The 17,383-nt window shown below is 44.1% G+C and overlaps 1 protein-coding gene across 11 annotated transcripts in view; it reads right to left on the reverse strand.

Moving 5' to 3' along the window:
• Positions 1–11,553, reverse strand: part of RALGAPA1 (Ral GTPase activating protein catalytic subunit alpha 1) — a 155,809-nt gene extending 144,256 nt beyond the window's left edge. For all 11 annotated transcript variants that reach the window (XM_068160385.1, XM_068160384.1, XM_068160383.1 and 8 more), the window contains exon 1: positions 11,186–11,553. In XM_068160385.1, coding sequence (XP_068016486.1) covers positions 11,186–11,291 — 106 coding nt within the window. In that variant the 5' untranslated portion in view covers positions 11,292–11,553. The remainder of the gene's footprint in view (positions 1–11,185) is intronic.
• Positions 11,554–17,383: the final 5,830 nt, after the last annotated feature.

The raw sequence follows: 17,383 nt of genomic DNA on the forward strand, positions 1-17,383 counted from the left end.
GCACCCTCAGCAAGTTTGCTGATGACACCAAGCTGTGTGGTGCAACAGACAGGCTGGAGGGAAGGGAGGCCATCCAGAGGGACCTTGACAGGCTGGAGAGGTGGGCACAGGCCAACCTCATGAAGTTCAATAAGAGCAAGTGCAGGGTCCTGCATCTGGGTCGAGGCAATCCCAGGCACAAATACAGGCTGGGCAGTGACTGGCTGGAGGATAGCCCTGAGGAGAGAGACTTGGGGGTGCTGGTGGACAAAAAGCTCAACGTGAGCTCTCAGTGTGCACTTGCAGCCTGCAAAGCCAGTCAGATCCTGGGCTGCATCAGGAGAAGTGTGGCTAGCAGGTCGAGGGAGGTGATCCTCCCCCTCTACTCAGCCCTGGTGAGACCCCACCTGGAGTACTGTGTCCAGTTCTGGAGCCCCTATTACAAGAGGGATGTGGAGGTGCTGGAAGGTGTCCAGAGAAGGGCCACGAGGATGATCAGAGGGCTGGAGCACCTCTCCTATGAGGACAGACTGAAGGAGTTGGGGCTGTACAGTCTGCAGAAGAGAAGGCTCCGAGGTGACCTAATTGTCGCCTTCCAGTATCTGAAGGGGGCCTACAGGAAGGCTGGGGAAGGACTTCTCAGGATATCAGGTAGTGATAGGACTAGGGGGAATGGAATGAAGCTGGAGGTGGGGAGATTCAGGCTGGATGTGAGGAGGAGGTTCTTCACCATGAGAGTGGTGAAACCCTGGAATGGGTTGTCCAGGGAGGTGGTCGAGGCCCCGTCCCTGGGGGTGTTTAAGAGCAGGCTGGATGAGGCTCTGTCCAGCCTGATCTAGTGTGGGGTGTCCCTGCCCATGGCAGGGGGGTTGGAACTAGCTGATCCTTGTGGTCCCTTCCAACCCTGAATGAAACTATGAAACTATGAAACTATGAAGAGGATGCAGTCTCAGGCTGTGCCAGGGGAGGTTTAGGCTGGAGGTTAGGAGGAAGTTTTACACAGAGAGAGTGATTGCCCACTGGAATGGGCTGCCTGGGGAGGTGGTGGAGTCACCATCACTGGAGGTATTCAGGAGGAGACTTGATAGGGTGCTTGGTTGCATGGTTTAGTTGATTAGGTGGTGTTGGATGATAGGTTGGACACGATGATCTTGAAGGTCTCTTCCAACCTGGTCTATTCTATTCTAAAAAAACCCCAAACAATCCACCCAACAAAAAAAACCCCACCACAACAAAGCCCACAAACAAAACCACCAACCAACAATTAAACAAAAGCCCCCTCCACCTACCAAATTCTGTGCTTACATGTGGCTGTATTTTTAGGAACCTACTTTCCTATACTTTCAAGTGGCCAACTCTCCTTATTTTCATGTATTTTTAAACGGTCAACTCTTTTGCAAGTAATTGTTCAAGATTTTCTGAAAGGTTAGCACTCTTTTCAGTACGATAAAAAAATGTTAAGTGTCCACAGAGATCATAGTATCATAGTATCAGTCAGGGTTGGAAGGGACCACAAGGATCATCTAGTTCCAACCCCTCTGCCATAGGCAGGGACACCCCACACTAGAGCAGGCTGGCCAGAGCCTCATCTAGCCTGGGCTTAAACACCTCCAGGGATGGGGCCTCAACAACCTCCTTGGACAATCCATTCCAGGGCTTCACCAATCTCATGGTGAAGAACTTCCTCCTCACATCCAGCCTGAATCTCCCCACCTCCAGCTTCATTCCATTCCCCCTAGTCCTATCACTATCTGAGATTCTGAGAAGTCCTCCCCAGCCTTCCTGTAAGCCCCCTTCAGATACTGGAAGGCCACAATTAGGTCCCCTTGGAGCCTTCTTTTCTCCAGACTGAACAGCCCCAAATCCTTCAGTCTGTCCTCATAGGAGAGGTGCTCCAGCCCTCTGATCATCCTTGTGGCCCTTCTTTGGACACCTTCCAGCACCTCCATATCCCTCTTGTAATAGGGGCTCCAGAACTGGACACAGTACTCCAGGTGGGGTCTCACCAGAGCTGAGCAGAGGGGGAGAATCACCTCCCTTGTCCTGCTGGCCACACTTCTCCTGATGCAGCCCAGGATCTGATTGGCTTTGTGGGCTGCAAGTGCACACTGAGAGCTCATGTTGAGCTTCTTGTCCACCAGCACCCCCAAGTCTCTCTCCTCAGGGCTGCTTTCTTGCCAATCCCTGCCCAGCCTGGATTTGTGCCTGGGATTCCCTCGACCCAGATGCAGGACCCTGCACTTGCTCTTATTGAACCTCATGAGGTTGGCTTGTGCCCACCTCTCCAGCCTGTCAAGGTCCCTCTGGATGGATCCCTTCCCTCCAGCCTGTCTGCTGCACCACACAGCTTGGTGTCATCAGCAAACTTGCTGAGGATGCACTCAATGATCATTTTAGGAAGAGAAGATGCTCCTTTTCTTGGAAAGAAATTGCTCTGCCACACAGCTCTGAGAGTAAACTCATTTGTCCCAATGCTTTTATTGTGGTTTAATTATCAGCTCATTCCTATTTAACCAGGAATAATTCACATCCATGAAAATGTTTACATTAAAATATAAGTCCTTTATATTACATGGCACAGAAAGAGGATACTATACTCAAAACTAAAAGAGTACCATCTCAGAGAGCTTAAAAAAATAATCACTTTGGCAGATGTAAAAGACAAAGCAGAAAAAGCAACACAATTTTGTTACCATATATTTAAACTTGTAAGGGATTATCTGAGCAAGATTCTGCAAAGCTACCAAGTTTACACACACAATGTCCCAATCCTCTACAGGAAGAGGATGTCTCTGGGCTTTAACTTATACACAAATTTGTTCTGTTTTATTTTCTTCTCTACATATTACTCTACAAATTAATCCACAACAACTATTATGTATTTATACATTAGTTGAGTTAGAAAGGCAAACAGATCTATACTATTTAGATGATTAAAATATTCAAACAAGTAAATTTGTACTTTTGGTATGGCACAGAACTTTAAAGGTAAACAATCAAAAAACTCAAACACAAAACAAAGCTCCACACAGATCTCAGACATATATTAACTTTTTTGAAGTGAACATTAACATTTGCTGGGTCACTTACATTGTTGCAGAAACTTAGCATCAGCATTTAACAGAATAGTTTAGGAAAGATGTTGAGTTGTTGGAATGTGTCCAGAGAAGGGCAACAAAGCTGGGAAGGGGGATGGAGCACAAGCCCTATGAGGAGAGGCTGAAGGAGCTGGGGTTGTTTAGCCTGGAGAAGAGGAGGCTCAGGGCAGACCTTATTGCTCTCTACAACTACCTGAAGGGAGGTTGTAGCCAGGAGGGTGTTGGTCTCCTCTTCTGGGTGGCCAGCACAACAACAAGAGGACACAGTCTCAAGCTGCACCAGGAGAGGTTTAGGCTGGATGTTAGGAAGAAGTTCTTCATAGAAAGAGAGATTGGCCATTGGAATGGGCTGCCCAGGGAGGTGGTGGAGTCACCATCACTGGAGGTGTTTAGGAAGAGACTGGATGGGGTGCTTGGTGCCATGGTTTAGTTGATTAGATAGTGTCGGATAATAGGTTGGATTTGATGATCTCAAAGTTCTTTTCCAACCTCGTTAATTCTATTCTATTCTAATAGTCTACATCATTGTAGACTGAGTTGTTGTTCAGTTTTAAGCCTTTCAGAACTGGATGGTATTATCTATCTATACCAGGATATAGTATAATGAAAACATTATCCTGTTGGATTCCAAGGTTTACTGGCTTTTAAGTCACTTTCTCTCATCCTTACCCAAAAATAAATTAACAATGACAACTGCAGCAAACAATGACCTGGAATTCAGCCAGACTTCCAGTTCTATTTCTGTAAAGCAGAGGCCTGCTATAGACTGATGTGTTCAGTATAAATTCTCATAACAAACTGGTGCCACTTGAAAGCAAGAAGTTTCTGAGTGCCCTCAATTGCAGCTGGTCAGTAGAACTTAGCCATTCTTAATTGTTCAAGCTGAAAAAATTAACAGCTGGTTTACAGCAAAGCAGTACAGAGGCTGAGTTACATATGGACAGTCTCTCAAATAGAAGAGCATGTCGTTTAGGAAGGTTAAGTGGAAAACCTCCGGAACTAAGTGCTGGCTCTGGCATCGTTACCAGACTGTCAAAGTGAAAGAGACCTGATCACAAGCCACCATGTTTCAAACAATGAGCTACAAATGTAAATCTACTCAGTAAGTGCTTTATATTAGCCCTCACTGTTTCAGAACACTAACAGCTATAAACAAACAAATATTTTTTAAAAGGTAATTTTGTCAAAGTATTTTTGAGGGGTTTGGTACTGAAAAAGGAACACTTTTCAATAAATCCTTTAATGGCTTCTATTTTGCATCAGACAAAGTCTGAACTCACCACCACCATTTTTAGATACAAATACAGAAGAAAAATTAAGTAATCAAAAAAATCACAAATTGATAAGCAGGTTAACAGCACCAATGAATATCATCTACATACAGACCACCACAAATTTCAACACCCGTGCTCCACAGGAATGAGCGGAAGCAGCTGGCAGCTCTCCAATCTCATTCTTTCAGGTTGCTTGCAGACTTCAGAAGAGTTAAAACTAGTAAACTTGAAAGGAATGCTTCCACCACTCAGGCATGTTCCAGAACTGCTCCCACCACTCAGGCATGTTCCAGAACTGCTCCCACCACTCAGGCACGTCCCAGAACTGCTCCCACCACTCAGGCACGTCCCAGAACTGCTCCCACCACTCAGGCACGTCCCAGAACTGCTCCCACCACTCAGGCACGTCCCAGAACTGCTCCCACCACTCAGGCACGTCCCAGAACTTAACACTTTTATTTAAGCAACCTGAAGCACTTCCCTAGTAAAGTACTTATTTTCATGCTGAAACTGCCACAAGCTAAACTCGCATAGACTTTTTCTTCACATGCAAGCGGTCAAAGTCGTCCCTTTGTCTAGCCTGGGGCTTTGATCTGACTCCAGCCCTTACCCTTGCAAGCCAGCAGCACAAGCCACTGCTGCTCTCTGCAACTCGACCGTAACATTAACGAGAATCCTAAAGCAAAGCAATTCCCCCCTGCCTTTTCTCCTGGCCAAAATAGAACAGAACAGCTTCGAGGTTAAGTCAAGTTTACTTTCTTAAACTGCATTCAAGCAACCCACAGAGAAATCCATGAATTACAGCAGTGACATGTCCTCTGCAGTCAGAGCTACCAAGAAAGAAAGAAAAACAAAAAAATTGATCTAAAACTCTTGCCAAAAAATAATGCAGCTTTGCACATCCATAAAAAATTCTGGAACAGTTATCTGCAAAGAAAATTCCAGACAGATTGTTACGCTGCAGCTTCTCACTTGCCTCTCACTTCAATGACCATTAAACATTTTTCGTTTCGTATAGTATGGTATGTAAGTGATAGCATAATGAGTGATGTTGACGAGGTGCAACACCAGCGAATGCTATCCAGATGAAGCATTAGGGCTGGCTGCCAGTCAAAGAGATTTCTTAAATTAAAATCCCTTTAAACAAATGCAATCTCTGTTTAAGTACATTGTTTAGTATTAAACAATAGAGCATGGATGTATTAAACAACAGAGAATGGATGTCCCATGCAGCCTGTTACATTCTCTCCAGTATAGCTTGACTTCTCCCTTTCAGAGATCACCTCCATGAGAGTTTCGAGCACTAACCAGCCACCAAAAACAACGATAATAAAACCCCCCACACCACACTGCAAATACACCATTCTCTTCACATTACATTTTACAGGCATTCTCTCCAGAGATACATGCAGTTTATTTTTAAGTTATCTGAAGCAAATGAATTAATGAGAAATGAGATACTCCTTTTTCCTTTACTCTGCATCATAACTTCTGCACTATAGAAACATAAGGGGGGATAAGTCTTAAACCAAGTATATTCAATTCTCTTGCTTGCACGTAGTAAGATCCTGCAGAAATCATTAACTATTTATGGGCTGTAGTAGTTTTTTTGTATGCAAACACACACATATGTTTACAAATTCTAACTGAAACTACAAATTCAACAGGTAGCAACATCTGCTATCAGAACAATGCAGAAAGTCAATACTGATAAGGTGTGACATTATGAAAGGGTCATCTATCTAGCTGCCTAAATTATAGAGTTCTCAAAACAGTGTTAACAAAAGGACAAATCAAGCATGATCTGATACTTGAAGGATTACTAGGTTATTTTTTTTTTAAGAATCATCATTTTAAAAACATGGAATTTCATTTTGACAGTGAAATCTGATTAAACAGTGCAACACTGATTATAAGAATGATGCAACACGATTTCCATGTTATTTCCCCTTAATGATCCTAAAAATTGCAGTTAGCTGCTAATTCACTGGAGCTACTAAAACCACCCATTTTCTGTCAAGTCACAGGCCTCATGCTGTAGGCAATGCCTAATTTCATAAGGTACACTGTGTGCCTCCATTTGCACCTGCAAGGAAAGTCTCAATGATCACACTTGCACTGAGTGCAGCTGGCAGCTCTCCTTAGAGGAGGGCCTCCCTTCCGACAATGCTAAGCCACTGCCATAAAAGCCCTAAAGGAATCCCATTTTCCAGTCCCACTCAAGGTTGATACACATCAACCACTGCATACAAGCATAGCTCACAGTAAACAAAACTGTTACAGCCTTTCTAGTGTACAGAAACAGTTTGATGAAAAGCCATGTACTGACCAAGATAATACGAGGGAACTGTGTAAGACTTAAAAGGTACTTGCCAGAACTAAGTAGAAAAACAAGCGAGCAAGCAAGCAAAGAAAAACAACATCTCCCCCAAAAGAAACAAGCCAACCAAAAAACCCAAGCAACAACAAAAACACCACAAGCAATCAAAAAAAACCAAACAAAAAACCTTCACAAGCCAACAAAACCCCCAACAAAACCAAAACAAACAAAAACCAACCATGGAGGATGAATACTTCCCTAGGGAAAGAAACTATTGTACCTCAAAGAATCAGATAGTTCCAGCTGCTTCAAGAAAAACTGTGCAGCAGGAAAACAACAAAAAGGAGGTCACATTCAGTCACAGATTGCTATGTCCCAGGAAAATGGACTTCAGTCTCTTCCCATGTTTTGTTTTGGGGTTTTTTTAGCATTTCTTAGCAATAATATTTATCACTACTTGGAGCTCTCCGAAAGGCTCTAACCTTTAATAAAAACAAACTTATGCTGTGACATGCATAAATTGATCATGCATTATATTTACTTTCACAAATAATTTAATCTATTCAGTAGAATTTCACTGAATGTTCCTTGGTTCCTGAATCACAAACAAGGCTGAATAGAAGCATACTGAAGAATTGCAGAGAATCAGACAGAGGCAGGACTACCGAAGTGGCAAAGAGCAGTTAGCTACAAAAGAGTTTCAGAAGAAAACTAAACAAACAAAACCCAGCAAACTCCCAAAAGACCCAACCAACAAAAAAAAAACCAAAACCCACACCAAAACAACCAAAAAAACCAACAAGACCACAAAAAACCCCCACAAAAAGCACAAACCAACATTTCCCCCAGTATGCCCCTAACCGATAGCCTAGCACTAAGCAGCTTTCCAAGCCAAAAATCTTTCACTGTAACGTTTCAAATTTGGTCAGCCTTAACAGAGTTTATTTCCTAGTTTTTTTTTCCACGTATGTTTGCATATTTTTCATTATGCCCCTCTGCTGAAAGGTATTCCAAAGCTTTCTACATCTTTTCACATGGAAGTTCTACTCACATCTGAGTCATTTTCATCTCTATATCCTCTATGTACTAAATGCTATACTACTAAATCTGCAATGACACTTGGTGTGAAGTATATCACTGTTTTAATGAAGACACAAAAGTTTCTATATGCCTTATGCAGACTAATATGCATTTTTACTCCATTAAACCAAGTTGTCACCCATGACATGATACTTTCTCTTGAATCATAGAATCAATAAGGTTGGAAAAGGCCGCAAAGATCATCAAGTCCAACCTATCACCCAACACCTCATGACTACTAAACCATAGCACCAAGGGCCACGTCCAATTCCCTCTTGAACACCTCCAGGGATGGTGACTCCACCACCTCCCTGGGCAGCACATTCCAACAGCTAACAACTCTCTCTGTGAAGAACTTTCTCCTCACCTCAAGCCTGAACTTCCCCTGGTGCAGCTTGAGACTGTGTTCTCATGTTCTGGCGCTGATTGCCTGGGAGAAGAGACCAACCCCCTCCTGGCTACAACCTCCCTTCAGGCAGTTGTAGACAGCAATAAGGTCCCCCCTGAGCCTCCTCTTCTCCAGGCTAAACAACCCCAGCTCCCTCAGCCTCTCCTCGTAGGGCTTGTGCTTGAGGCCTCTCACCAGCCTCGTTGCCCTTCTCTGGGCATGTTCAAGAGTCTCAATGTCATGACACTGCATTCTAAGATACTTTGTAAAAGGTACTGAAATAATTCCATCTAATGCACCCTACTTTTAATTTGTGAAAAATAAATGCCAGTTGTCTTTGTGCTATTCATTCACTTAGCTTTACATTAGGTTCCCTGAAATTGTCGAGTTTCTTCTAGTCTTTATTAACCACTACACTATAGTGCCTGACTTGCACCACTGCCTTGCAGGATCCAAGCACCTATCATCTTCAGATTTCTCTTCTTTGGCTAATAGATGACAATCAGCCTACAATTCATAAGCACTCACCTCTTTTCATGACTACTCTACTACTTTAGCTTACGGGAGAACTGCTGCTTTGAATGCCTTGATATAAGGGAGAGAAAATGAACTAGTAGTTCCTTTCCTCCCCTCAACTCTTAACCACGAATCTGAGGCCACGCTTTAGTCTACAGTTGCTGAACTAATGACTAAAAAGTACACCAACAAAACCCAAAACAACTCTGGACCAATGCACCTTGCAGGCCTACTGAAAGGATTTTAAGTTTAAGAATAAGAGAAAATTCTTTCCTTCTCCTGGATGTGACACATCAGACAACTCCCTTCTGGAGAGTCATTCAGTCTCCAGTATGCAGGGATTAAGAGCAATAAAGAAGACAACTTTCCATTCCTAAAGATGCTGAACAGATCATAACTGAGATTTCCTCCCTTCTTCCCTCAGGTCTGTGAGCAATAGCTAGCCTGACTCCCCTGACCACATGGAAATACACCCATTATTACACTGGGGAGGTGTCACTGAAGAAAATGGGTAAACAGGAAAATGCAGCACTACGCCGCTTAAACTGCAGGACGGTGCCTGTATGTGAAACCACCTCAGGCAGCAGTTTATCTTATGTGGGCACATTATTTTTTAAATCTGCAGGCTAGTCAAATAAACAATTGGAGAAGAAAGGGCATAGAGCTTATGCTTTGAAAGCCAGTTTAGGGAGCAGTGTAAGGAGTAAGGCAAGGAGGTCATCACAGCAGAAGACAGGCTTCACATAATCTGCCACATACTTCTCTTGCGTTACAGCAAGAACATGTAGAAAAACGTCCCACTCCACCCAAGACAGACATTTTATCATTCCTTATCTAAGAATATCTTTTGTACCTCGTGTATCTAAACACAGTGACAAAATCTTGTAGATGCATCCAAGTCAGACAACTTGAAGTACTATTACATCTTTCCCAACTTACACAGTCACATGCTGTATTCTCCCAGTCTTGGAGAAAGGATATGTGGGGCCTCTGCTTCAACAGCTGAGGTACATGCATGTGCAGGGGAAAAAGGAGAATAGCCACCACAGGAAAGCATGCCCCAGCAGATTTAGTCTGTCCTGCAGCCAGTAAGCAAAAACCTCAGATTAGAGGTCTCCTTGACACAGAGGTCACGGCTTGCATCTCACAAAACGCATCCAAATATTAACAGAGCTGAAGGAAATTCTTGTAAATTAAAGACAAGCAACAGAAACATCAAAACTAGGGCAGAATGGTAACATGCTGAACGAGGCAAGAGGATGTATCTGACTACTGAAGTGTCTTGACTAGCTAACCACTTAACTATTCCCCATTTCAAAACCCCAAATAATTATGTTGCAGAAAGTAAGTCATGCAACAGCAGATGTTACCATGTGGGAACAACACCTGTGCCTTTAAACACCAATATGAAAGGGGAAAAAAAAGGGGAGCAATAACCATTTTGCTTTGAAAAGAAAGAATCCAGCTTTAGAAGACAAGGTACTTAAATGCTCACAGACTGTGAGCACAACCCAAAATAATCCATTCGGTACTCTGTGCTAAATACGGAATGCAGTTGCCCTTGAGCAATGTGAGCCCTGCTCACGTGCTGATAAACTGCTAGAAAGCAACCCATGCATGTACAACACTGAAGGCCCCATAAGATGCTCCAGAGCAAACAAACCCCTTCTTTCAAGGACAGCTTGATGACAGCAACTTAGATTTTTACAAAACCACAGAACTAACAGATATATATAACAGATATTTATATGGTTAACTCTAGAGTTTTTCCAACGTTGTTTTGCACCCAGCAATTATTCCATATAATCATAATTCTTAGTTTAGCGTTTAGGTTAAACAAGTGGTCACATGGAACTACAGCAGTACTTCAGTGTTTATGTTTGTTCCTTGACCAAATGGTAAACCAAAAGTGTTTTCAGACTAGCTGTGTGAATGCTCATCTGCATCTACTCCAGTAAGCACATGTTGTAGGCTTTTACCTTGAAAATGCATACGAGCAGAAGTTGCTGCTGTAAGCGTTTTGGGGACATTGACTAGGGAGTCGCTGGCATCATTAACGTTCACCAACCACCTCTAAACAAATCTACCGACTTGGCAGCATTTAGGTAGCTCTAGAGAACAATTCACAGGGGCGCACACCACCTTTTCGCCTCCATTCACAGTTGTCAAATGAATTCCGCCTTTAAACGCGGCGGCAATGTACGTGACACCGTGTTATCGCGGCGAGCAAAGCATCTGCCTCTGCGTCCGCCAGATCCTGCGGGCCCCCGTACAGCTGAAACCTCGCCACCACCGGCCCCGCGATGCTGGACGTGGGGCCCTCCCTCTGGCAGCCGTGCTGAGGTGAGGCTGGGCCGAACGAGTCTCTCGCCGGTGCAGTATCCCGAGTCCACCTCCCAACCACCCACCCAGCCTGTCCCTCTAAGTTCCCGGTGTTCCCTACGCCGGGAACTCGGGGCCGGCGGCTCTACGGCGCCCGGGCCGTGGACCCCCGCTGATCGCCTCCCTCCCTTCCTCCCGGCCGCCTCACCGATGAGGACGCGCAGGTGCTTGAGGCGGGTGAGCGGGTCCTTGCGGGTGTCCAGCACCTTCTGCGTGGACTTCCGCACGTCCCCGTGCGGCTTCTTGGAGAACATCCCGCCAGGCCTGGCCCTGGCGCCGTGCTCCAGAGGCGGACAGCGGCCTCCGGCTCCGCCCGCTCCGGGGCCCCTACATAGCCAGGGGCGGCAGCGCCGCCGCCGCCTCCTCCTGACTCCGACTCGGCGCGGGTGGAGGGGCGCGGCCCGCAGCTAACTCCCCGGAGGTTGGGGGGGGCCTGGCCGGGCCAGGCCTAGACTCCCCCTTCCTCCTTCCCTCGTTCTCCTCCCGCTGCTTCACGACAGCCGTCAGGTGCGACCCCAGGCGTCACTATGGCAACCGCGCCGTGACGTCACGGACGGCCCTCCCGAGCGCACCTCCGAGGCGCGGCGTGCGGACGGGCCGCGGCTCCTCCCTCATGCCTGGGAGGGGCAGTGCGCCGGCGGGGATGCCCGTCTGTCCCGGCCTTCTACGGGCCTCCTTGCCCGAGGACAGAGAGCGGGCATCGGAGCTGGGCAAGTCAGGAGCTCTCTGCAGGATCCTCCGTGCAACTGGGTCACAGCAACTGGTACAGGAAACTTTTTTCCCCGCTGTTTTATAAGTGAAATATAAAGTTATCCTCTTAGACTGCTACTTCTGCTTATACAGCAACACTGAGGTGTTGTGAGGTAAGGGATGAATCCCATGTGGAATAAAAAACTAAAATCCAGGCGGGGACTGTATTCACCAAGACAGTGACTCCAATCCTTCACTCAGCCCTCAGTTGTGCAACTGGCAACGATGTGTCTCATCTTGTAGTTCCTCTTTCCACACCGGTGCTGCAACTCTTCGCCACAAGCTCCTAGCCAGAGTTACTTCTTCCCAGTTTCACTGCCCACGCTTTTGGCAGCAGCGCTGGCATCGAGACTGGACCATCAGGCATGTCTGGGTCCAGTGTGACGGTCTGGGGCCCCTTCGTTTCTTCTGTGATGGGTGGAATGGTCACGACCACACTGCTCCAACAGCAAAGCCAGAAAAAGGCTCAGGAGCCTGCATTTGTCCCAGTCACACGCACCTCGCTAGTGAGGCCTGCGAACAGAGCTGGAGAAATGCACCAGATGCCATATAAACTCTGCTGCTGAGGGATGAATTAGTAATACTGAAAAAGCCCAAAGTTCCCCCTAAAAGTCTGACATTATTTTACAGTCAAGACATAGAGAATTCTTGGACTTTTCATTAAACATCTGCTGTTGTATCATTTAAGGATCATTATTTCCAGTTTCTGTTTGCTTGGATGGTTTTAAATAGTCCCTGGTGCTCAGTTTTGCATTGAGAGAATCCATTCCCCTGAGGTAAGAGTCTGATTACAATAGCTAGAGTTTGTAATATTGGCAATATTTAACTATTTGAGACTTGTTACAAAATTTTAAGGGTTGTCAGCATTTTCATACCTGTAACATAAATGACATAATCTGAGTATTGAGGTGCATGACCAATAACAGTTCATGTTATCAGCATAAGGCCAGTGGGATTCACTTAGCAGGGCATCACTGAGGGAGTCAGTGTCATCTGCCTACCTATGTGGTCTGTCCCAGAACATCTCATATTTCCACCATCTCTGTAAATGAGATCTGAAGAGAGCAGTGTTAGGAAACAGCTAGTGTTACAATCTTTTTACTTTATCATAATGCAGTATATTTTAACTCTCCAAGATCTGACAGTGATATATTGGTTCACTTTGTTTTCTAAATTTCATTAATCCCAGGCATGTTTTTGTATGTTGACAATGTTTTAAAAATATCTTTTCTTTGAATAATTTGCTTACTTTTCTAATAATTTGTAGGTCTTTGACTCAAAACAGTTAATAACAAACAGAGTTAGTACATCACCAAAATACTAACTGGCAGGAGGAAGTGTTGTTGACCAAGATAATAATGGCTTCTATGGTGAATCTCCTTGTGTAGAGCACACCAGTCAGGAGGGACATGTTCTATGCACAGGGAGAGCCCTGATCTTGCAAAGGCCTGACTTTGAGGCATGTGACTTCCATGCCTTTGTGCGTGGAGGACAAGGTTAGAAAGTAGCAGGATTAGTTAGGGAGGGGCTAGGTTCTGCTGCATTCCAGGCAGCTATTACTGTACCCAGTTCTTTGCATATCCAGTTTAAAGAAAGAACTGTTCAAATACTTTTGTCCAGCCGTGAGGAGACCCCCCCATCAGCAGGTTGAACTGAACTTTTAAAGGAGTCATGTAAACAAGTGCTCCAGAACTTCCACACCCTCACTTCTTTTAACTCTTCTTACAGGGATCCATAGGGCACTCAAAGTAGTGGGGACAACTGGGTCACATTCATACCATCAATTAACTTCCCACAACTCATTTTAGGATTTATGATTTCCAAAGAATTCAGCTGTTGCCAAGTACTTTTAAAAATACTATATTATATATATATATATATTTATTATATTATTTATATACTTTATATTTTATATATAGATTGTATATATATATATATAAAAGAGTGAGCACAAGCTCTTCATTTCTAGTCTAGGTTCAACAGTTTATATTTCAAATGGCTAGACTACATGTTAGATTCTGGCATTCACTTCCAGAAATGTAAGTTTCTGGAACTCCTGCTTTACAAATATTTACACCACACTAAGGTACATGCTTCACAGTGAGTGAAAATTACTCGGGATTTCACCATTTCCCTTCTTTCAGGTAGCTAGCATGAGGCTTAAACCTGATCCCCCAGAGGTGCATGCTTATATTCTACTGAAGAGCTATTTGCCTGCATAGTCCTTCAAGAGAAAATTTCAAAGGCTTTTTTTTAAGTGTTCCACTGCTACTTCTTCACATTTAGCTCATCAGTTGGTTTGCTTTGAGGCTTTTCTTTGTGTACTCCTCGTTCTACTTTTCTATACAACCTTCCACAGTTTCTAGGTGAGGGCGTTGTCTTGCTTTTTGAGAAAGAAGCCTCTTTAAATTGCACCCTGGGCATTAGGGTGGCATGTTGTAATCCTCTGGGTATATGGCTTTGCTTGGGCTACAGTATTCCTGTTTGGGAACCATCCTGAGTTACAAATCTTTAGTTAACTTAATTGGTAGTTGTTTAATTTGAGAAAAAGATCCCCAAACCTAGATAGTTAAGGTTTGAGTAGTCAAAACCAGGATTCTGTACTCGAGTGTAATTTCCTGATACTGGAAATGTTGGCCACTTTGACCTAAGCAGTCAACTCTCAGAATACTCTAAGATATTTCTAGCTAGCTGTTCCTTTGACAAAATCCCGTTCCTGTGCAAAAAGGTACAAACTCCCATTTCATTTCCACAATTCCATATCTCATAGGTGACATCTGGAATCTGCATGCTTCTGTAATTAAGGGAAAGAGCTCTTCATAAGCTTCTACTCTCCTGACCAACCAATTCTAGCTGTATTGCTTTCTTTTTAAAGCAATGTATCAGTGTTAATCCCTTTTCATGAGCATCTGGTACAAAGTCAGAACACTACAGTCTTTCCAACCACCAAAGATCTCAAGCTTGAGCATTTTTTTCCAGGAGCTACAGGATTAACGAAGCTGATTTGTACTCCAGCCACTGAATGCCATGAGTCACCATCTTCTACAACCACAATCCTTCCTTTGCTTAGTCCTATTTGAGATGAGCAAGAGGCCTGACTACAATTAAATCTTCACAATGCATTTTAAGCAATTTGGTGAGCTGACTGCTGTCCCTTGGAAGGGTCAAAGTTGTTATGTGATTCCCTCTGTGGGACATTCATAGGGGTTCTTTGCTCCAGATACCATTTCACAAAACACATAGAAACTTGGTATCTTTAATACTCTCATGTAAAAGTAGATCTAAATTAGACAATGGCTTCAAAAGTAGCAGAGAGGGTACAAGTGAAAAAAAGAAAAGAAAACAAAACAAAACCAACTCAGCAATCATTACCTAAGCTGTGTTTTCTTAACACTGTATGACTGTGTCAGCCATGCTCAAAGAACAGAAGACCCATTGTGATGAGAAACTTTCAAACACATGAAAGTTATTTTCAGGTTATGTACCCATTATTAATTCTTGTCCAGTGGTGCAAGAGGGCTTAGACTTCTGCTGCACAGAATCACCTCCACAATGTTTGAGTTCAAATGTAAGCACTAGCTCCCATATCTGATAAGAAAGAGGTTTTACTGATACAGTGGCAGTTACAGTTTCTTTTTGAACTGAAAGTTCTCAAACAACATCTCTCAGCCACTGAGATGTTTCTTTTTCTTCCCCAACTTATGAAACACTTTTGCAATGTTGACAAACCCACAAAAGAACTTCCAGAAGAGAAAAGCCCTGCAGAAACTGCATGTCTACCAGCCTCTAGAGGAGAACTAATTTTGCATAGATTATTTTCTTTCTATCAAAAGATAATAATTTGCCCCCAGTCTCTCCCCTTATCTCCAGCAGGGTCTTTAAGAAATAAGTCATATGGCTTGAAGTTTATTTTGATTAGTAGGTTTAAGCTTTACACCATTTGCAGCATATACCAGAATATTTTGCCTAGCTGAGGGAGAAACATGACCAAATAGTTTTCAAACAAAGCTAGTAGTTTGCACACCACAACTGCTACTTTAACTTGCTGCTGACCTTGTCCTAAAGGAAAACAATCTTTTCAGTGTTTCTGTGAACCACCTCCTAATACTGCACTTCGAAATTACTCTGAAGCACAGAATGGTAGGGATTGGAAAGGACCTCTGGGGATCATATAGTCCAACCCTCCTGCTGAAGCAGTTTTCACCTGGAGCAGGTTGCACCAGATCATGTCCAAGCAAGTTTTTAGTATCTCTACAGGAGACTCCACAGCACCTCTGGGCAGCCTGGTCCAGAGCTCTGGCACTCTAACAGGAAAGAATTTTTTTCCTCATGTTCAGATGGAACTTCATGTGTTGCAGTTTGTGCCTGTTGCCCCTTGTCCTGACACCACTGAAAAGAGTCTGTCCCTATCTTCTTAATGCTCACTTTTTAGATCTTTATCAAAGAATCATAGACTTGTTTCAGTTGGAAGAGACCACTAAGCTCAACAAGTCCATTTATATGCATTGATAAGATCCCCTCTTGGTCTTCGCCAGGCTAAAAAGCCCCAGGTCTCTCAGCCTCTTCTTATGAGATGCTCCAGTCCCCTCTTTGTAGCCTTTTGCTTCATTCTCTCCAGTAGTTCCTTGTCTCTCTTGAACTAGGTAGGTCAGAACTGGACACAATATTCCAGATGTGTCTTTGACAGGGCAGAGTAGAGGGGGAGAAGAAGCCCCTTTGACCTGCTGGCCACAATCTTCTTAACACACCCCAGGATAGCATTTGCCTTCTCTGCCACAAGGGCACATTCCTGGCTCATGGTTAACTTATTGTTCACCAGGACTCTCAAGTCCTTTTCCACAGAGCTTCTTTCCAGCAGATCAACCCCTAATCTTTACTGGTGCATAGGGTTATTCCTCCCCAGGTGCAGGACTCTACACTTGCCTTTGTTGAACTTCATTAGCTTCCTCTCCTCCCATTTCTCCAGCCTGTTTAGGTCTCTCTGAATAGCAGCACAGCCTTCCAGTGTGTCAGCCTCTCCTCCCAGTTTTGTATCATCAGCAAACTTGCTGAGGATACACTTTCTTCATCCAGGTCATTGATGAAGATGTTGAACAAGATTGGACCCAGTATTGATCCCTGGGGAATACCACTAGCTACAGGCCTCCAACGAGACTCTGTGCAGCTGATCACAACCCTCTGAGTAATGTCGTTCAGCCACTTCTTAATCCACCCCACTGTCCACACATCAAGCCCACATTTCTTAAGCTTCCCTACAAGGCTGTTATGGAAAAAAGTGTTAAAAGCCTTGCTGAAATTGAGGCAACATCCACTCTCATCTCCCTTCATCTACCCAGCCAGTCATGCCATGATAGGCTCTCAGATTGATCAAGCATGATTTCTGTTTGGAGAATCCACGCTGAGCACTCCTGATAACCTTCTCTTCCTCCACATGCTTAGAGGTGATATTCAGAATGAGCTGTTCCATTATCTTTCCAGGTGGCCTGTAGTTTCCTGGGTCATCTGTTGTCACTTTTTGAAGACTGGAGTGACATAGGCTTTTCTCTAGTCCTCAGGCTGAGGAAACAGAGGGTAAAGAATCAAATTTAGTTTGATG

This window comes from Melanerpes formicivorus, unplaced genomic scaffold, assembly GCF_026170545.1.
Source record: "Melanerpes formicivorus ecotype bairdi unplaced genomic scaffold, bMelFor1.0.p_v2 SCAF_49, whole genome shotgun sequence".
NCBI lineage: Eukaryota > Metazoa > Chordata > Aves > Piciformes > Picidae > Melanerpes > Melanerpes formicivorus.